The 22,081-nt window shown below is 38.0% G+C and overlaps 1 protein-coding gene across 4 annotated transcripts in view; it reads right to left on the reverse strand.

Moving 5' to 3' along the window:
• Positions 1–22,081, reverse strand: part of MYO5A (myosin VA) — a 187,015-nt gene that overhangs the window by 34,648 nt on the left and 130,286 nt on the right. For all 4 annotated transcript variants that reach the window (XM_057722276.1, XM_057722275.1, XM_057722274.1 and 1 more), the window contains 5 exons: positions 20,010–20,158; positions 13,394–13,507; positions 7,535–7,678; positions 7,253–7,306; positions 3,347–3,574 (listed from right to left, as the gene is read on the reverse strand). In XM_057722276.1, the coding sequence (XP_057578259.1) occupies positions 3,347–3,574; positions 7,253–7,306; positions 7,535–7,678; positions 13,394–13,507; positions 20,010–20,158 (689 nt within the window). The remainder of the gene's footprint in view (positions 1–3,346; positions 3,575–7,252; positions 7,307–7,534; positions 7,679–13,393; positions 13,508–20,009; positions 20,159–22,081) is intronic.

Genomic DNA, 22,081 nt, shown 5'->3' on the forward strand with positions numbered 1-22,081 from the left:
AATCCCACTTTTATCCTAATGCTGTCCTTCTGTGAATGTAAATGTACACTTAGAGAAGATCAAATATAATCTGATAAGAGCTATTAACAAGAGCTTGCATTTTATTGAATTTTAAAAATCTTTCCCACAAACACTATATATAGCATTTTAATAACTATTTTAGCTATGTTTTATAAATATTTCAGTACATATTTCATAGAAAATTTCTTTTTTCTCTTATTGAAAGGCAAAAAATCTTTCTACTCTATAAAGGACCATACTCAGATTTTTAAGTTTTAAATAATAACTCAAAAGAACCAGCTTAGTGTCATTAAATAATGCTACATGTATTCTCTGACATCTGAGGACCTACATGATGTGGTTTTAAACTTCTCGCAAATTAGGTAAGCTTGATGTAATGAACCAGTCCAAAGGAAAGATGGTAGAAAGTAGCCAGTCCTTCCCTTATCCAGCCTATCATGGCTAAGAAGCAGTGGTTGGGCATGGGGTCAGACTTGGACTGCCAGTGCTAGGAAGTTCCTGACTCACCACTCAAAGAGTCTCTGCCAAGACAGGGACCAGAAGTTCTAAAAGGGCTGCGCCACGTAGGAAAATCCCACCCTTCCCAAGAAGGGTATGCTCAGCTCCCCAGGCTCCTCCTCCCCCTTGGCCAACAAAGCCACAGTTGGTAGAAATGAGAGCATGGGACAGCTTGCACTTTTGAGTGTGCTCCGAGTTAAGGGCTTCCTTCCCCTGCCTGTGGATGGCCTACCACAACTACTACTGTGGGTCACAGAGCTGACTATGAGTTCAGAAGTCACAGAGGCCTCTCTGTGATCCAGACCAGAGCCTACAACATCCATTATTTTCCCAAGGACTTCTCAAATAGCAGGGGGTCAAATAGGAAATTAATTTGTAAATATCAAAATAGACCCGTTGGCCAGAAAACATCAACTGCAAAATTGGGGCTACTTATAATCTAAAAATTAGGATTAAACAGAAGTATTTACTAAAAATTTTTTTAAAAATTATAATTACCTTGTCATCCTGAAAATCACAAGTCAGCAAGCACAAAAAACAAATGGAGAAAACAACAAACCCTTAGTTCCATAAATAAATTTCATCGATGAGTCCTCATCAAAACAGATAAAAGCTAACTATGAAAACAACCAAGTTTGTCTCTTCTAAAACTAACTCTGTATGTAAATTAGCACCCATTGAAGTAGCAAAAGGTGGACATTAATATATATTTATGTAATGGCAACTCAACTCTCAGGAACAGGCTCTTGAAATTCTTTTTAAGTTGTTTTGATTTTTCTAATTGTAAAGTATATGAGAGGATGTGAGAAAAATGAGGCTCCTGTTAATGTATATCGGTGAAATTCTCATCCCAGGTCTGTGAGAGATACGGTAATGCCTTGGCAGGAGGTCATTTGTCCAAGTGAAGCCTCCCAGGATACTTGTGGCAGTGGAGCAGGTAAACCAGACACGGCTGGCTGGGCTGGATCATCACCTGGCTCATGGGGTGTTACATACCATTGCCTGCAAAGGAGCTGTGAGATGATGTGTCTCTTGACTAGAAACAGAGTAGGACAAACAGCCCTGGGTTCAAAAGGTCTTAGTCAGTGTCCTGGGCATTTCTCCTAAGAGAGAACAAGCTGATGCTATGTGTAGGCTGGGAGCCTGGAGAGCAGGGACCTTGGTTAGACAGGGCCAGCCCATTACGGGCTGGAGAGAAGTCATCACATGGAGTATGTGAGCTGGGTAGGTGAGAGTGTGTGATACCAGAGCTACGTGCTCTTGTGAGCTGGATGGTTTTTATGTTCTTTGGTTCATTTTTCTTTTTCTTTCTGTTAACTTTTACTAAAGTTTCTTATTAGAATATAGCTCATCACAGGGAACCAGAGAAAGGAATCCTAATTCTGGACTCTGTGCCAGCTAGCATGCAGAGGAAGGTTTGTTTCTCAAGGCTCAACCCCATGTATGGGTTGTCATGATCAAACACACACGTTACGTGCCAGGTTTGGTATCTTAACCACATGCAGAACTACCATGTCTAAGAGAAGTGCTCTCAGATCTTTCAGGCATCCCATTCACTATATATTATAGTCTTTTTAAAATTGAATTATATTGACGTACAATATTATATTAGTTTCATTTGTACAACACAGTGATTTGATATTTGTACACATTATGAAATGATCACCAGGATAAGTCTAGTTACCATCTGTCACCATACAGAGTTACTTCACTGACTACATTATATCCCTGTGCTATTTACTTTATAACTGGAACTTTGTACCTCCTAATCCCCTTCATCTATGTCACCCAACCCTCTAACCCCCTCCCTTTTGGCAACCACTAGTTTGTTCTATCTATGAATCTGTTGTTTTCTTTTTTTTTAATTTTTTTCCTTTTAAAAAGTTTTGTTGAGATATAATTGACATACAATAAACTGTATATACTTAAAGTGAACAATTTTATTTTTTTTTCTTATCAGTCATCTGTTTTGTTTTTTAGATTTCACATATACTAAGTGAAATCATGTGGTATATGTCGTTCTCTGCCTGACTTATGGTCACTTTTTATGTGGTATGTCACGCAGCTGGGATACTTGATGGCCTAATTCTTGGTAACACTTTGCCGCATGAACATGGGCAGGGACACAGGCTGGGTTTTAAGATGATTATTCAGATTCCCTCTGATGTCAAATGACTAAAAGGCCCATATTCCACCAACACATGGCAGTGGAATCTCACGTTATCTGAGGTCATTGAAGGAGTTCCAAGGGCCATCTGCATCCTTCAGCCTGGGTCCCTTCTGTGGAATCACTAAGCACAGCCCCTCCTGGCTGCGACGATTCCCACCATTAAACAGAACTTCGTGAAGTGAGCAGAAATCATCTCCATGTCACTTCTACTCCCTGATCTCATTTCTAACCTTTTCATGTGTTATCTTTCCAATTAAACAGACTATTTTCAACAAATAATTTTAAATTGTATTTAATACCTTCAAATCACAGCAAGACAATTTATGGGTTTTTGTATTTAATAGAATTTTATTTTTGATCAAAATTTATCGTGGCCAGATTACTAAGAAAAAGATTAATTTTAAAAGCCTTTTGCTCATGAATGAGAGGTGAAACTCTGAAGAGCATTTGGGATATCATCTGCTTCTTGCTCACTCCATTTGGTATTTGCAACAGTTTTAAAACAACATTTGAGATTTTTCAAAAAAAATAATAATGACATCCTCAATTAGACTAAAAATGCTCTTAAATGTTTGCTTTACTGTAAATTGGACAGGCAGGATAGGAAGAAGGAGGCCAGTCCCCAGACACCCACTTTAGCCACGTGCTCCTGCTTACCTTGGGTTGGATGGCCTCTTTCTGGCTCACCAGCTGAGACCTCAAGATGAGGACCTCCTCCTTGCGGACATCGAGCTCCTCACTCACAGAGGTCAGCTGCTCCATGAGGACACGGTAGGCTGGTGCACCTGGAGCGGTCACCTCCGGGGCACTTTTCTCGCTAAGGGCCTTGCGTAACTCATTCAGCTCATTTTTCAGCTTCTTGTTTTCTGATTCTAGTTCTTGACGCTGTATGAAGAGACAAAGAATCGTTCATCCCTGTCATCCTCAACTTTACACTGGAATACTCATCTTTCTCCAAGACAGTAGAAGAATTCTGCTGGAAAAGATCACCAGAGCTACCCTAGCGAATGGCTCCCCTGGTTCTACGGGGAGCTCTGCTCTGCAAATTAAGAAAGTCAACATCAAGCGGAACGGAGCCTGGTGAATGGTAGTTTGCTTCATCAACCTAAATTCCAGAATCAAATTTACTCCAGGCCTGCCTGGGGTGTGTTCACAGGTCTGAAGAGAATGCTGAGTCCTGAGGGGTGAGTTCAGTCCAGTACTAAGAAGCCCAGGTTTTCTTTATGGGTAAATACAGGTGCAAGTATGAGGGTCCAAATGGTCAGGTTATCTCCAATGAATGGTTCAGAGAGCAGATCCCTGAGATGTTGAGTGGTATCCTCTTTCTTTTTTTGTAAAGGAGATGGGAAAGACCACTGAAATTTTAGGCTTTTAACTTCTAATTTAAAAATTACACATTATTTAAACTAATAAGATTCTCTATAGCATTTTGATAACAAGAAACAATATATTTTTGAAACTTCTTTCCTGTGTGACTTGCTTGTGAAGCTGCTGGCAGAAGCCGTGAGAAGTGGGAGGAGAGGCTGGGCAACCTCTTCCTTCAGCCATCCAGATGGACACACACATCCTTCACCACCTCCACACTTTCATATACTACCAGCCATCCTCATGCCACCAGTTAGTGCTGCCCTTTATGCTCTGCTCAAACAATGGCAGTGGGAACCCAGAATAGAGTTCTGATGCTAAACTCTACTTACTGACACTAAAATACAAATGTCACAGGATACTGGTTGGGAAATAGTGAAGCAGACGGGCATTTAAAAGCATCATGCTGATTTATTTAGCACATGGCATTAAGTGGAAGTGAGACACTTCTATACAAAGATAAAATATTCTACTGTTTCTTCCAGAGAAGCAATCTTAGGTTTGTAGCACCGTATTAGACCTTTCAACATGTTATAGTAAGACTATTGAAAGTCCTTTTTCTTTTGGCTTAAGAATTTATAACTCTTTCTTTCATGAATTAATTCATTCTCATGTGAAAATGAAAGCTCCTTCCTTTCCTCAGTCTCCCACCAACTCGTAATCAGATTTGTATTGCTCGTTTCTGCAACAGAAAACGTATGAATGTCTTTACTTTGACACCTAAGCTCTCATGCAGTGTTTCCAAAACTTCAGTGTGCATCGGAATCACCCAGAGGATGGACTGCTTGGCCCCACCCCCAGAGTTGCTGATTCAGTAGGTTTGGTGTGAGGCCCACAAATTTGCATTTCCATCATGTTACCGGGAGATATTGATATAGATGGCCCAGGGATCACATTTCAAGAAATACTGAGCTAATACTTGGGAACTTTGTGATCTGGGCTTCATTTTTAACATACTATAGAGAATGTCTTTATTTTTTCATTTTTGTGTGCAGCAGGCAGAAGGAGAAGATCTGGAGATCAGATTCCTACCCCCATTCCTTTGGCCTGTCCCATCCCGTCCCATCTGATTCTTACCATGTATGACCCATATCATGATTTGGTCTTCTAGACAAAGGGTATAAAAAGACAATGGAAAATAAAAATAATAGAGATGACCCTTTGCTGCCACCCTTTTCTTTTTCCACAAACATAAAGACGACCCAAGTTGTACTTTCAATGAAGGAGCAAAATATTTATTCATGGTATTATGTAGAAAGGGTAAAAAGGTCCTTTAGTGTATTTTACAAGTGAATACTATATTTTGGGGGGGGGGGAGAATTAGTTTTCAAATGAGTAATGATGGGAATATAGTGTGTTTCCTATTGTCTGGAGATCTGGATTCAAGATCAGATTTTACCAACTGATAGTAAGTCTCTTAACTGTTCTAAGCCTCAGTTTATTCATCTTTAAAAAGGAAATAAATTATCTCGGACATTGTGACAAAAATTAAATAAGATAAGGTATAGGAAAAACTGTTCAAACTGTAAAATCAGTACAAAGTATTATTAGTCAAATGTTTATTAAATATCAGTGGAAGTACTTTATCTATCTTCAGGGGAAGGAGCTGATCAAAAAATAATGGGTTTGGGCAGGTAGAGGACCAGCACTCTCCACACCAAGATGCCATACAGCCTGGAGAACGAGCACTAATCAGCAATTCTGGGCTGTGGCAAGTGGCAAATCCTCACAGGACAGTGTCCTATTAATGTGCATAAATTATGGTCCGAATCACGGTACTGGGAAATGCTGTATCAGGACTAGACTTGTAGTAACATTACTAAAAACAAAACTTTATGACAGTTTGGAGAGACCCCAGGAATTCTCAAATATATGTAAAAGCTGTAAAATAATATGATTTTCCTTATGCTATTTTGGTGGCTTTTCTAATATTTATCTTTGGTAATAATCATAAACCTTACTATAATTTTCCAGCTATTCTAGACTGTAATTTGCAAAAAGAGGAAAAAGTTTAAAAAATTGACATAAATAGAAAATGTCTGAGAAAAATAAATGAAAGACTGATTAATTAATAACCTAGGAAAGTTTTGAAGCTGGGGATGGCTTGATAGCTGACAATTTGATAGCTCAGACTTCTAGGGGCTCCAAATTTTGATTCTGGAAAGCAAAGGAAGGAGCCAGTGGGGCGCAGCCTGCTCCAAATCAGGGGATGGGACCTTCTTCTTTTTTTTTTTTACCCCCTGAACTTCATCTGTGGGTTATCCAAGATGCTTTGTATTTCAGGAACTAATGTTCCTAACCAGTGCCTTTTCCCATTTTCAACTGCTCTGGGACACACAGTGGCAGCTTATCCCTGTCTAGTAGGACACTGCCTTTAACCACGAAGAAGACACAATTCTCCACCTTCATCCCCCTCCCTCCAACTATTTCTTAAAAATATGTTAGACTATGTTTCTACTCCGCAAATTAATACCTAACTGTCTTTCTCTAAAAGCACATAGTTTCAGTGGGGTTTGATGGTTACAGCACAGGGTTTGGAGCCAGAGATACCAATGTTCAAATTCCGTTCCTGTTAGGTTCTTGTGGGGTCATCTAAGGGAAGTTACTTATACTTCTTAGCATCAATTTCTTCATCTAAAAAATGGGAGTTAAGATGCTTACTTGCAGGACTGTTAAAAATTAAGGCTGATGTGTAAAGTGCTTGCATTTTAAAATGATGAAGATAATGACAGCAGCCAACATATGTAGGGTCCTTACTATGTGCTGGGCACCATTCTAAGCAGTTTACATGAATTACTTCATATAATCCTCATGACAGTCCTATAAGATAAACATTATCACTATTCCCACTATACAGATGAGAAAACCAAGGCACAGAAACAATAACTTGCATTCAGCCATATAGTGGCAGATTTAGCATTTGAACCCAGGCAGTCTGACAATAGGGTCCAAGTCCTTTACTACATTCTGTAGCCTCCAATGGCAGCTACTGCTCCTGCTTCTGCTTAGACTGAACTCTAGCTTATATGAAAGAGAAGTTTAAAAAGGGAACAACACAAGGCTAGAAGTAATGCCTGAATAAGGCTTAAGCTAGGGCCTCAGGTACCATTAAGAATGTTCTCTGAGAGAAAGAGGCTCTGAGCGGGTCTCTTGCCAAAAACAAGATATTCAGAGTCCTAGGCAGAAACTTATTATTACCTTGAGTGACTCATATTCCAGTTCTGCACCTCTAATTTGTGGTCTTTCTTCTTCCTAGGGAAAAACACAAAGTTACAAACTTTATAAGTAGTTATATTTTAAATGTCACATTTTTACTCTTAGAATATTTCCTAGCTCTGCAGAAAACAGTGAGAAGAGTTTAGCCCTCACTATTTGAACCAAAGCCTACTTGATTAAAGTACTTCTGGGCCAAGTTTCCATTAAAGAAGAGACTGCAGAACTCGGTTTGCCATGGCCCTCGGGTAGGAGAGCACTGCGCACCTTTGCCTTACTGCGGAGCACCTGCTCCTCCTTGCGGTCCAGCTCATCCTGCATCACCTGCTTCTCCTGCTCCAGCTCTGTGACCCGCTTCTGGAGCTTGAGGAACAATGACATGTCCAGAGGCACCTTCTTCTCGCTTGGCTCCTAAACCCCAGAAATTATAAGATGGTCAGGATGATTCAGAAGATGTATAGGCCGATGGGAAAATGATGAACAGCTCAACAGAAAAACGGGCAAACTTACAGGAGAAATATAAATGGCCAAAGAATATATGAATAACACATCCAACCAACTAATAAATGGAGAAATGCAAAGTAAACAACACTGAGGCACCACTTTCCCCCATCATGTTGGCAAAGATTGAAAAGATGAATAAGGCCATGTGTTAGTAGCAGTGTCTTATATGATATTAGTGGGAGTAAAACTAGGCCCTTTAGAAGGGAGTAAAACTAGGCCCTTTAGAAGTTTTGTATTTATCAAAATTTAAATCTGTATATCCTTTAACCTAGTAATCTATGTTTAAGAATTAAGCCTACAGAAATACTTACACAAGTACACAAAAATGTATGGGAAAAGATGCTCACCGCAGTATTTTTTGTAATTGCAAAAAACTGAAAAGAACCTAAATGTTGGTCAATAGGAGAGTTGCTTAAATAAATTATGGTATAGCTAAACTATGAAATATTTTATAACTGTTAAAAAGAATGAAGTAGGTCTACACAAGTTGATAAACATGTTCTAGAGAAAAGTATTAGGTGAAATACACAAGCTGCAGGATAGTATCTATATTGTGATCTCATTTTTCTTAAAAAAAAAAAACAAAAAATGAAAAACAATACATGTGACTTTTAAATATACCTAGCCTTCGGCATACAAAAATCTAGAAGGCCATCAAGGTTACCTTAGAGAATGGGAGGTAATGTGGGAAAGTTTCATTTTCTATTTCACACATTTCTATATTTGAATTGTTTACAATGAGCATGTACTACTTTTGCAATTAGGAAAAATGATTTTTGAAAAGGTGAAATGTTAGCGTAAATATACTGGGGTCAGAGAGAAAACTGAAAAAACCAAAATATATATAGCCCATAATAAACTGAAAGAGAACCCAGTAGCACTTAAAAGTGTATCAATTGGTTCTGAAACAGAATCACAGGGAGAACTACTAGGATAAATAAAGACACACTAATTTAAGCTAAGCAAAAGGAAATAACCACTAACTACCTTCATGGAAATTCTGAGAATGCCATAATTGTTTTACCTTGTTTACTTTGAGTTTGAATTTTTAATGAGTTGAGAAGAGAAAGAATTGTATCATTAAATTTAATGGAGAGGATAAAGAGTCTCTTTTTGTGAGAGGAAAAGAGTGGTAACAACTTATTTATTTAATCAAATGATTATAATTCTTAACTGACAAGCAAATCTTATATTTCCAATTGTCAATTGAAAAAAAATGTTTTCCTGACATAAAAGAAAAATAAGTTTTTATAGAAAATTTAGAAAATAAGAAAAGTACAAGGAAGAGAACTGCAAGCATAACTTCATATTCAGAGAAAACCCACAATTTTTGTCCAGTCTTTTTTCTATAAACTTAAAGAACTGGAATAATGTTTTCAAATAATTTTGTACTGTGTTTAAAACTTAGCATTGTATTATAATTGTTTTCCAAATGTACAATATGATATTTGAAAGCATAATTTTTAATGGCTGTATTGACATGTGTACCATTATGCTTAGCTATTATCTTACTGATGAGCATTGAGGATATTTCTAATTTTTTGCTATTGAAACATACTAAAATAAACATCCTAGCACATAAATATCTCAACATTAATGTTTTAAAGTCTATTAGATTGGTTGGGCCTGTTTATACTTCCATCAGCAACCACCATTTTGTTTGAAACAGCAATGACTGTTATCATTTGTTAAAAAATTGGCTCAGTTGATAGACCAATAGTAGTATGTCATTATTGCTTTAATTTATATTTCTTTGCCTTTTGATGAGGTTGAATAGTTTTTAAAATCATTAGCTATCTTTGATCTTTTGTGAATTCTTAGTAGTGCCTGTTCTAAAAAAAAAAAAACACCTAAGAAGAATCAACTAAACTATGAAGTGGGACATTTATAAGCTGTCAGTGTCATTTATCTACAAATAAGTTAGACTTGGACTTTTTCTACTGTCCACTTTTGGAATGCTCAGAGTAACAAAAAGTTTAGGTATATGATCTGCACCATAATGTCTGTCCTGACTTAGTAGAACAAAGATAACGTCTTCTCTGAACATGAAATTACTATAGAATTTCATCCATATAAAAACTCATTTCTATACACCCCCAAAATACTTATATTTTAGCTTATTTATAATGTACATTCAATCTTATGTATTTTAATGTTTGTTCATCTATTAATGATGTATATGTCCCTGAAGATTTTAATTATTTAACCCTTTTTTCATACTATAATTGAAATCTTCATCCTATGAATGAATATAACATTTCATTCATTGTACCTAAAATGTCATCATTTGGGAATAATTCCTCTCAGCCTTGAACAGGCATTTTTGTTGAAAAGGAATCCTCTTATTAAAAATGGGGTGGGGTATCTCTTTAGATATCAGCTAATACTACATAAAGAATTAACTAATTGCTACAGATAAGAACAAAATTCTATAGACAGGAACATTTGACAAATGCAAAATTGTTTGAGGCATAATGATTAGTAACTAAGAGTGCTCCAAATGCCCACTATTATCCCTAATGACAGATATAATCATAGAGATATTGTCCTCTCTATGTCCCATGAGCAAGAAGGAAGACGGGGTCATCTGGCTCAGAGAAGTGTCTGGGATTTTGTTCTGCTTTCTTTCCTCTGTAAGGACTTTGTACCTAGAGCTTTTCCAAGAAAGTGAAGCTTTAAGACTAATCTAAAAAATAACAACAGTGTCTCATTAGAGGAAAATCAGGAAGATAACAGAATTTATGCACAAAATTACAGTCCTGGCAGTCATTCTGGAATTACTGCTAAAAATAGCTGGGAAAGTTATGGTGATGCTTTCCCTGGATTTGACAGGTGTGAAGAAGGAAGCTCGAGAGCAGAAGCAGAACTGAGATCGTCAATGGCTGCTAAGAAGGGTGCATGACAGAGAGGCGAGAAGCAATGGTTCCAAAAAAACGTAACCGCAGACTATGAAGATGCTGGAAGTGCGGGAGAGCTGCCAGGCAAGGGGGGCTGGCAGGTGAGCTCTCCAGAGAGAAACAGCAACAGAGGTGCCATCGTGACTTGTGAACAACAAATCACAGGCTTGTGATTTGTGACTAGAGAGACATTAATCTTTTATTTTTACATTAAATTTTGATATTATTACATGACTGAGGTCAGAATTCTGTTTCAAAACAATGTATCTATTTTAATTAAAAAAAATCAATTCATAAACAAGAGTGATCACATTATTTTCCTGGCACTGGATTCTAAGAGAGCTACTTGGGAATATTACACATAAGAGCTGAAAATTTTCCTTTAGTTTGAAAGGGCTAGTTTGTACCTGGCTAGTACAGGGGCAGCTGCAGGAAGAAATGCAAGCCTGCAAGTCGTAAGTAATTTGAACTACAAAGTTACAGCCATAGCCTGATTCTGCTATGTCTGTCCTGCCCAACTTCCCTTCTGATAATCAATCTCTCCTTTTCTATTACCAGTTGTATAGATTTCCATCTTTCTGATCCTGACCACACCCAGTCAGAATTGTAGGGTGGTCACTGAAAGCCTGCTTATTAGAGCAAAAACTTTTATTTATTGAACACTTACTATGCATCAACACTGTTGTAAGTGTTTTATAAAAATTAACTCATTTAATTTTCAAAACATCACTATAAAGTAAGATAATAATGGCATCACCACTTCACAGCTGAGGAAACTGAAACACAGAGAGGTTGAGGTTAAGGTTATGGACTCAGTCCCAAGAAGGAGAGTTACGGAAGTCTGTCCCACATTAAAGACAGCACTAACCAAAGCCAGCCAAATGTCAGAGGCATGCACTTAGTCACAAGCAACAAGCATGACTAGTTCAGTCAATAGCGTTTCTCATTATTGAGAAACCTTCCAGTGTATGACCTACTGCTGGTGGTCAGTGCATGTGATGGACAGCAACAATACTCCAAGATCTGTCGGTGATTTCTGGAGCACAAGTCACACTTCATTATTCAAAAAAGATGAAAAATGTACCAAATCCCACTGCAATCTATCTCTTAATTTGAGAAAAGACTTGATAGAAAACAAGTGAGAATTAGAACTGAAAAGGTTACCCTTCCCCTCAAATCTTAAGAATTTGCAGAAAATACCTTCATGTCCACTAGAGGCTCAGAAGTTGTAATTTTGAAATCTTCAAAGTCTAATTCTGTGGTAGTCTCCAAAAATGGCCACCAGCGATCTCCACAAGGATAACGTTCCTCCCATTAAGAGATGGAGTCTATTCCCCTCCCTTGTATCTGGGCTGGCCTTGTAATTTGCTTTGACCATAGAATGTGGCAGAATTGATACTGTGCCAATTTGGGGCCTGGCCCTAACAGACCTGACATCTTTTGCCCTTGTACTCCTAGAACCCACTCACCATGCTGCTGAAGAGAAAAGCAACATGGAGAGACCCAAGGAAGGGAACCTCTCACCCCGGCTGAATGCAGGGAGACACTCCAACCCAGACCATGGGGCACAGAAGTACCACCCAGTCGAAACCCAAAGAACTGTGAGCAATAATGAATTGCTGTAGTTTGAAACTGGTAGAGTCAAGGATGGTTTGCTGCACAGCAATAGGCACCTTGAACAAGCTCTGTCCTGCTACACACAGGCCATACTGCTGTATCAATGTCCCCAGCCTAATGTTATCTGTAGATAGAAACGGGACTGGAGAACTGCAGTGTTCTCCCTGAGTGGGAGGAGGTAGAGTGTGGCACTCTCAACAGACAAGCCTTGGTTAGAATATGTGCTCTGCCACTTACAAGCTGCGACTTTGGGCCAGTAATTTAGCCCTCTCGTATGTATGAGTCCAACTGTACGACATTCCAACTATATGACACTTTTATTTAAAATAAACAGAATGAGATGGAGAAACTTTTCATACCTAAGTGGAAGTAAGACAAGAAAGGAAAGAATCATTTAATTTTTTTTAGCTGCTCTGTCAGAAGTAGTCTATTTCTGACTTGGCTATTCTCTCAGAATATAATATAAAAACAGAAGAGTTGTGCCTGAATTACCCATTACAGAAACTAATGGCATATTTGAAGAAGATCTGAGAATTGGTTTGGGAACAATCTAACTTAAAGTCACTGTACTCTTGGAGTTACAGTAATATGACATTTTGATTTCAAACCATGTAACACAAAACACTAAGGCAGATTTATAAGCTGTTTTTCATGCATTCTTGTGGGAGAGAATTACATTGGTACAAACTGTCATCAAACAGGCAGCAATTCTGCTGAACTCCTGGGCATTGGTATTTATAATATTCTAGGACAAAGGGCTTACTTTCCAAATAATTACCTCAGTCTGAAATAAAGTCATGACAGGCTATATTTTTTGCACATAGAACATGTTAAGGTGTAAAAGAGAATTACAAAAAAGGAAAATCTGGTCCTCAAAATTACAGTAAAAATTAAAATTAAAATTAAAATGTCTATTGACAAAAAAGATATACAATAAGTATATATGTACACAGCTAATTAAATACCTTTAAGTCACTTATGGAGAATAAACAGTATAAAACAAATGTTACGTTTATGGACAAACGGGGTCCTCCCTGCAATGGAAATGTTCTCTGTTAGTAACAGCATGGGCACATCTTACTTTTATTGATATGTGTCTAAAATGTACCTCTGTCCTTGACGGAATGTCTTCAGTTTCTGCAATTTCAGAGCTAAAGGTGTATTCGGACTCATTGCTGCTGTGGGTGGAGTCTGTTCTCTTATGTCCAGGCTTAGGTGCATTCTGCAAGACAAAAAAGCAGTTATGTTAACACAACATAATTGAATAATTAAACTAGGCATAGTTAAGACAGCATCCACCTTAACTTGGTTCTAATCCTCACTCACTGACTTAATGTTCTTCTCATGCCCAAATGATCTGTTCCATGTTGTCTTAACAAACCCTTACAAAGGGTTACCTTCTGACCTCCTCAAAGAAAGAGAAAGATGCACCAGGAGGACAGGACAAGCACAGTCACAAAACCAAATACTCAAATGAAAATCATCTGTGATTACTGGCAGAGTCCCCTTTCTAAAGTTTTGAGTGGCTGGTCACACTGGCTGAAGCATAGGTATGATGCCTCAGCATCTAAGCACTGATTTCCATGATGCAATCAAATAAAACCTACCAAAAAGTTCGTAGGCTATATTTAATGACAGCATAATCATTTTACTGCACTGTATTTGGGCACAAGCAGTAAAAAAACAAAAACAAAAAAAACGCAAAAAACATTGGGGAAGAGGGGTTTCCACTTAGGCGACTACAATTTCTACTAATTTTATGCAAGGAGCTGAATCTCTGGAGTCAGCAGTGGGAAGGATGAGTGTGCAGAAGGGGCAAGGAAGCCGCTCTAAGAATCCTGGGAAGATCCTTGGGTTATTAATTCAGGGAGTCCAGGTGACACTTTTATGACGTGGTACCTATGAACTAGTGTTCAGAAGGCTTGTGGGGAATAGAAAAGGTTTGCAATTGCAGTCCGTTCCTTTCTGCAGGAGAAGGGCTTAGAGAATGACTTGAAGGAAGAAGTAAAAGACTGGGCTTAGGCCGCTTGCTCCTAGGGTGCGCCAAGCAGAAGAAGTGGAGAGGTTTATTTGCCTGGATCTTCTAGGGTTACAAATCCTGAGAGCTTCAGAAAGGCCTCCGAGAGCTTTGGGGTCTGTCCAATTTCCCTTACTCTTTCCCAGGTGCAGGAAAAGAGCCAGAAGCCACAAAATGCTTTTTTTGCCTCTTTCCTTCCAACGTTCAGGCTTACACAGAGCAGACCCATCTGTGCAACCAAAGGGAAGCCAGCCCCTAGGGGCAGCTGAAAGCCTCTCAGGCCAGGCCAACCCGTATGTTCTATGTTCATTAGTGATCCTGGCCTGTAATTTTCCTTTTGTGTATGTGTGCTAGCTTTGTCTGGTTTTGGTATCAGTGTGATGCTGGCCTCACAGAAAGAGCTCAGAATCTTTCCTTCCTCTTCAATTTTTTGGAATAGTTTGAAAAGCATAGGTGTTAACTCCTCTTTAAATGTTTGATAGAATTCACCTGTGAAGCCATCTGGTCCTGGACTTTTGTTGGGAGTTTTCTGACTGCTGATTCAATTTTATTACTGGTATTTGATTTGCTCATATTTTCTATGTCTTCCTGATTCAGTCTTGGGTGATTGTATGTTTCCAGGAATTTGTCCATTTCTTCTAGGTTGTTCATTTTATTGGTATGTAATTGTTTGTAGTAATCTCTTATGATCCTGTGTGTTTCTGTGGTGTTGCCTATAACTTCTCCTCTTCCATTTCTGATTTTATTTATTTGGGCCCTCTTTTTGTCTCAATGAGTATGGCTAATAGTTTATCATTTTTGTTTATCTTTTCAAAGGACCAACTCAATCTCATTCATCTCTCTTTTTTTTTTAATATCAGACAAGTATTTAACAAAAGAATTTCTAGAAATAAAAAGGCTCACCTCAAAATGACTGAATATTTAATTTATAAAGAAGATATAATTCTAAATTTGTATGCAAAAAATAATGCAGACTCAACTAATAACATGGACACACTACATAAGATGAAAGCTACTTAACAAAATAAAGTCAATTTCTCAATGAATATTTGAAAAATATAAATGAAAAATTGATCTAATTGACATATAGAATACTGTACTCCAAACTGTAGAATATACATCTTTTTCAGTCACTGAAGGAGCATTTACAATAATTGACCAATTCTTTACTATATGGCAAATCTTAGCACATGTCAATGCACTGAGATCACAGTGTGTGTCTTTTAACCAAAATACAATTAAAATAGAAATTAATGATTTACAAAAAGATAGAACAAAAATTTTCACTTTTTAAAATTAAGGTATGAGCTTTAAAATAACCTATGAATCAATGAAATAAAAATGGAAGGTAGAACGTGTTTAACTCGATGTTAACGCAAGTGTGACATTTAAAAACCTACAGAATGCAGGGTAAGCTGTTCTTAGAGGGAAGTTTTTATCCTTTTTTTTGTTTGTTTTGTTTTTGCTCATTAACTCATTTATTCAACATGCACATAGAAATTCTCACATGCCAGGACACAAAGATGTATAAGACACTTTCCCTTCTCAGAGTTCATAGCCCAGGGAGGAGAACACAGATTGTAACAGATAATGACAATTCAAAAATCTGAGATTGAAGTTCTCATACCCATGACAATCGTGTGCACAGTTCCATGATTTTCTCTAGCAAGGGAGACTACAATGTGATTTTATGTAAATGCTTCTTACACTAAGCTTGTGAGGCAGGCAGAATAAACTCATTCATCTTTTTAACTGATTTTTAGTCTCTACTTCATTTCCATGCTGATCATTTTTTTTTCTTTCTCCTCCTACTAATGTTGGATTTTGTTTGTTTTTCTATTTCTATTTCCTTTCGGTGTAAGGTTAGATTGTTTACTCGAGATTTTTCTTGTTACCTGATGTAGCTTGTATTGCCATAAACTTCCCTCTTAGAACTGTTTTTGCTGCATTCTGTAGATCTTAATCATTGTGTTTCCATTTTCATTTGTCTCCAGGTATTTTAAAAATTTCTTCTTTGGTTTCTTCAGTGACCCACTGGTTGCTTAGTAGTGTTTTGCTTAGCCTCCACATGTTTGTTTTTTCAAGTTTTTTTCTTGTACTTGATTTCTAGTCTCATAGCGTTGTGGTGGAAAAAGATGCTTGATATGATTTCAATCTTCTGGATGATCTGTCCTTTGATGTAAGTGGGGTGTTAAAGTCCCCTACTGTTATTGTGTTACTGTCAATCTCTCCCTTTATGTTTGTTAATATTTGCTGTATGTATTCAAGTGCTCCTATTTTGGGTGAAAGTATATTTACAACTGTTATATCTTCTTGTTGGATTTGTTCCCTTTGTCATTATGTAATGCCCTTTTTTGTCTCGTTACAGTCTTTGTCTTAAAGTCTATTTTGTCTGACTCTTGCTACCCCACCTGTCTTTCCATTTCCATGGAATACCTTTTTCCATCCCCTCACTTTCAGTCTATGTGTGTCTTTAGAACTGAAGTGAGTCTCTCAGAGGTGTGTGTATGTGTGTATTTGTATTTATGTCTTGTTTCTATATCCATTCTGCCACTCTATGTCTTTTGATTAGAGCACTTAGTCCATTTACATTTAAAGTAATTATTGATAGGTATGTACTTACTGCCATTTTGTTAGTTGTTTTCTGGTTATTGTAGTTCTTTTTTGTTCCTTTCTTCTTTTGCTTTCTTCCTTTGTGATTTGATGACTATCTTTAGTGTTATATTTGGATTACTTTTGTGTGCATGTGTATATCTATAATATGTTTGTGGTTATAATTAGGTTCATATAAACAACAGTAAATGAGGTTCAATCACATATATATACATATATAATTATTTAAATATGATGATCTCAAGTTCAAATGCATTGTAATAATCATGCATTCTTAGTTCCCCCTTCCACGATTAGTGTTTTTGACATCATATTTTACATCTTTTTGTTTTGTGTGTCCCTTAACTACTTACTGTGGATATAGATCATTTTACTACTTTTGTCTTTTAGCCTTCCTACTAGCTTTATACGTGATTGATCCACTACCAGTACTGTATGTTTACCTTTATCAGTGACAGTTTTCCTTTCATAATTTTCATATTTCTAGTTGTGGCCTTTTCTTTCCTGTCTAGAGAAGTCCTTTTAACATTTCTTGTTAAAAGATTTAGTGGTCCTAAATTCTTTAGCCTTTGCTTGTTTTATCTTTTTATCTTTCCTTTAAATCTGAATGATAGCTTTGCTGGGTAGAGTATTCTTGGTTGTAGGTTTTTTCCTTTTATCACTTTGAATATATCGTGTCACTCCCTTCTGGTCTGCAAAGCTTCTGCTGAAAAGTCAGCTTATAGTCTTATGGAAATTCTTTCTATGTAGTTAGTTGCTTTTCTCTTGCTGCTTTTAAAAATTTATTTTAAAAATTATCTTTAATTTTTACCATTTAAATTATCATGGGTCTTGGTGTGTACCTCTTTGGGTTGATCTTGTTTGGGACTTTCTGTACTTCCTGGACCTGGATGTCTGTTTCCTTTCCCAGGTTAGAGAAGTTTACAGCTATTATTTCTTCAAATAAGTTCTCTGCCCCTTTCTCTCTCTCTCACCCCTTCTGAGACCCCTATAATGTGAATATTATTATGCTTAATGTTGTCCCAGAGGTCTCAAACTATCCTCATTTTTTAAAATTGTTTTTTCTTTTAGCTGTTCTGAATTGGTGATTTCTCTACTCTGTCTTCCCGTTCACCAATCCATTCCTCTGTATCATCTAACTACTGTTGATTCCTTCTAGTGTATTTTTTATTTCAATTATTGTATTCCTTAACTCTGTTTGGTTCCTCCGTATGTTTTCTAAGCCTTTGTTAAACGTATCACTATGTTCATTCATTCTCTTCCTGAGTGCACTGAACACTTTTATGATCACTACCTTGAACTCTTTACTGGGTAGATTGCTTACTTGCACTTTGTTTAGTCTTCTGGGATTTTGTCTTACTCCTTCATTTGGAATATATTCTCTGCCTCCTCATATTGCCTATTGTTTGTGTTTATTTCTGTGCATTAGGTAGGTTGTTTATGATTCCCGATCTTGGAGAAGTGGCCTTACGAAGGAGACATCCTATGGGCCCCAGTAGCACACTTAGTCACCAGATCTATAGGCTTTATGGGTGCCCCCTATGTGGGCTGCGTGGGCCCTTCTGTTGTGGTTGGGATGACTATTTGGATGCACTGGTAGGTTGGGGTGGCCCTTGGCCTGGTTTGCGGCCAGCTCCTGCCTCATGCAGTGACTGCCAGCCAGCTAGTGGGAGGGTTTGGGTTCTGGTGTGGCAGGCTGCATGGTCTGGTGTGTGTCCCAAGGCTGGTTTCAGCTTATTGATGGGTAGGTCAGTTCCCAGGGTGGCTGGATAGGAGGGATCATGGGGCTGGTGTCAGGTCACTTGTGAGTGGGTAAGCCTCTGGCCCTAACAGGCTAGAGGGAGGACTCCAAAATGGCACTTGTCAGCAGCAGTGTCCTTATGGTTGGAGCTCCTCCTCAAAATGCCTGCAGCTAGCATCTGTGTCCCCAGGGTGAGCTCCAGTGGCCGCATGACCTCTGGAAGGCTCTGCAAGGTGGGTCTGAACCAGTCTCCTTTCAAATTATTGCCTCTGAACTGGGTCTTGAAAGTGTGAGATTTTGCATGTGGCCTTTAAAGACCAGAGTCTCTGTTTCCCATAGCCCTCTGGCTCTCTTGTATGCAAGCCCCACTGCCTTCAAATCCAGATGTCTGGGGACTCGTCTTCCTGGTGCAGGATGCCCAGGCTGGGGAGCCCGATGTGGGGCTTAGACCCTTTGCTTCTTGGGGAGAAACTATAATTTGTTTATCCTCCTGTTTGTGGGTCACCTACGTGGGGTGTGGGTCTTGAGTACACTGTGTCTCCACTCCTACCCATCTTGTTGAGCTTCCATTTTTAGTTGCATAAAATAGTTTCTGCTAGTCTTCAGGTCATACTTACATAGAGTTGCTCTGTAAACAGTTGTAATTTTGGTGTGTCTGTGAGAGGAGTTGAGCTCAGGGTCTTCCTACTCTGCCATCTTGGCCACACCCCTCCAAGTTATCTTGTGTTATAACAGATATTTCAGAGCATTTCTGGACATTTGTGCCATTAGGTTACATTTAAGGCCTACAGTTGTAGGAACAAGATTGCTAGGGAACTCTATTTCCTGACAGCAGGATAAGTAAAATGGGGAGGGTGTGCAGAACTATTAAAAGTACAAAAAGTACTTTGGCAGATGCGTAAGAGTCCTTGAAATAGATAAGACAATTTATTACAAATAGAGGTTGAATTTTCTTTTTCTAGGAACATGGCTTTGAAATTACAAAAACTAGTGCAGAAAATACTTGATTATATAAATATTTGCGTTATAAGCAAATTTTACATTAAGTCATTCAAAACAGATAACAAAGTCCAGCAACATTGACTTTATACTATCTTATAGTCCAGTCTTCAAAGTGTTTGACTTTACAAAATGTTTATGAATAAAATGATGTGATTTCTGGGAAGTGCTTTAAAACAATCCAATCCATTGGATGCGGTCGGATGGAGGGTAGAATGGGGGGAGAGAAATGTGTTGACCATTTTGGAACTGAGTGATGAGTACATGGAGTACATAAGGGTTCATTCTACTGTTCTGTTTAATTTTGCACATTTAAAATTTTCATTAAAAAAAAAGGAAACGTATCTGACTCACCACCATCAGTGTCATCTCTTCCTTGAGGTCATCATAGCGTTCTTCCAAGCGACTGAACTCATTCAGAAGGTTCTGGTATCTCAGCCTTTCATCATTAAGATCGAGTTCCAGTTGTTTTGTTTCTTCTACTAACTTCTTCTCCATAGTCTCTGAAAGAAAGGAGAGGGAAAAGCATACCAAAGATGCTACACAGAACGCAAGAATCCAAACATGGACACTGACTTCCAGTTTCTTTGGGAGGGGTTCTATTTTTAGCAGCACTATGATCTGTGAAGCGTATCTTAGTAGAGGCAGAGAAAGAGAAAAAATATCATGACCAAAGAATAAAATAATTTATTAATAACGATAACAATCACCTATTGTGTTATTTTCCATGAAGAGAACTAGTTCATTCATTGGTTACAGCACATACTTGATAAGCTTCCACTAGTCATCGTCTAGTAACTAAAGTATGCATTTTCTATTCCCATAGTATTCTGTTTCAGGCTATTCATAAAATACTTTTGTCCAAAAAGTCACAGATGTTCCTCAAGCCTCTGGGGGAATGGTGACTTCTCAGGGGACCCATCTATCCTGCTCTACAGTCTCTCCACTCATCTCAGCCCCCAGGTTCTGTCTTACAACGTCCCACCACAGTGAACTCCCTCATTGTCCTATTACTCCCTTGATTCTAACCAGGTAAGATCCCCACACCTGGTCTTCTGTTGTTACCACTCCTATGTGCCGCTGGAGGACCTGACCTTTCCATTTACCCACCTCACTGTCCTCTCTGTTGCCAGTGGCTGGCACTTAGACAGGACTTGATTTGAGGATTGGAGATTAGGCCCTGAGTGCCGATCAAGCAAAGTAAAAAAGCCTGAAATCTCAGCTGTACGCTTTATCTCAACGAGCTGACCCAGTCACATTTATAAATATTAAGCTTCCTACCGCTACGGCCCATTTTACCCTCATATTTTGTGGCAATATCTTAATCTGCCCTGCCTGCTTCCATTGCTTCACCATTTCTTTCTGTGTCAGCTCCACGAGGCCAAAGGCTGCCAAGTGCCTTGTCACAGCTGCCTCCCTGGTGCCCACCACAGTGTTTCCCTATCCTGGGCTTTAATCATTTGTATATAAATGAATGAAAGAACTTCTTCTGGATATAACATTTTAAGAAATTGCCTTTTATTCTCACAAGTTTGTGGAAGCTGTCCAAGGCTACCAACAAATTTTCCCTAGGCAAATCCGTTATTATTGTCTTTGTTCTTATCTTTCAGTATCAAATAACATTTTCTATTTTTCTAGAAGAACTCTCATCATTCTGGATTTTTCCACTGCATTCTGCATCCTAGCAGCCTTTTTTCCATGTCTTCAATGACTGTTTTCTCCTTCCTTCTTAATTTTCTTTTCTGGCTCCTCTTCTTCACCTTATCCCTTATTTATGGTTACCCTATAAGGCTTAATTCCAGATTTTCTTCTCTTTTCTATGTAGTATTCCCTTTAATTTGGAGGAAGGGGGCAGTGTGGGGAAAACCACAGAGGGCTCTCTAATCTCAATTTGCTTTCACATCATCTCTATCTGGAGGGCCTAGCTGACATCTAAATTTTAATACTCGAACAACTGATCTTGTTAATTTGCCTCATAAATAGAGACTTGTTCCCTTCAATGACTAATAACACATTATTGTTTTGGTAACTCATCTCAAAATTTTAGAAAATTTTTACTCCTTTTTTGAGTACCACATCAAAAATGATAGCAATCTGTTGATTCTTTTCATATAATATATTTTCATTTTGATCCATCTCTTCCTTTCTATTTCTATCACCAATTACTGTAGTTTAGATATATATCTTCTTAGCTCATGCTTATGTATATGTGGATTCGTTTGTAAATTATCACCATTTTAATCTATCTTACAAAGAGCAAATAAAATAAATGTCCACATCTAGAGCGTCTTTTTTTTTTTAAGGTGGCAAAAAGTCGTTGATCTTAGGAAAATAATATTCATTGGTTTAGCAAAATAAATAATATATACATATACATATACTCATATGCTTACATATGTTGGCTCAAGAATTTGTCCTAAATCAAC

This window comes from Hippopotamus amphibius, chromosome 2, assembly GCF_030028045.1.
Source record: "Hippopotamus amphibius kiboko isolate mHipAmp2 chromosome 2, mHipAmp2.hap2, whole genome shotgun sequence".
In the NCBI taxonomy this organism is placed as follows: Eukaryota; Metazoa; Chordata; class Mammalia; order Artiodactyla; family Hippopotamidae; genus Hippopotamus; species Hippopotamus amphibius.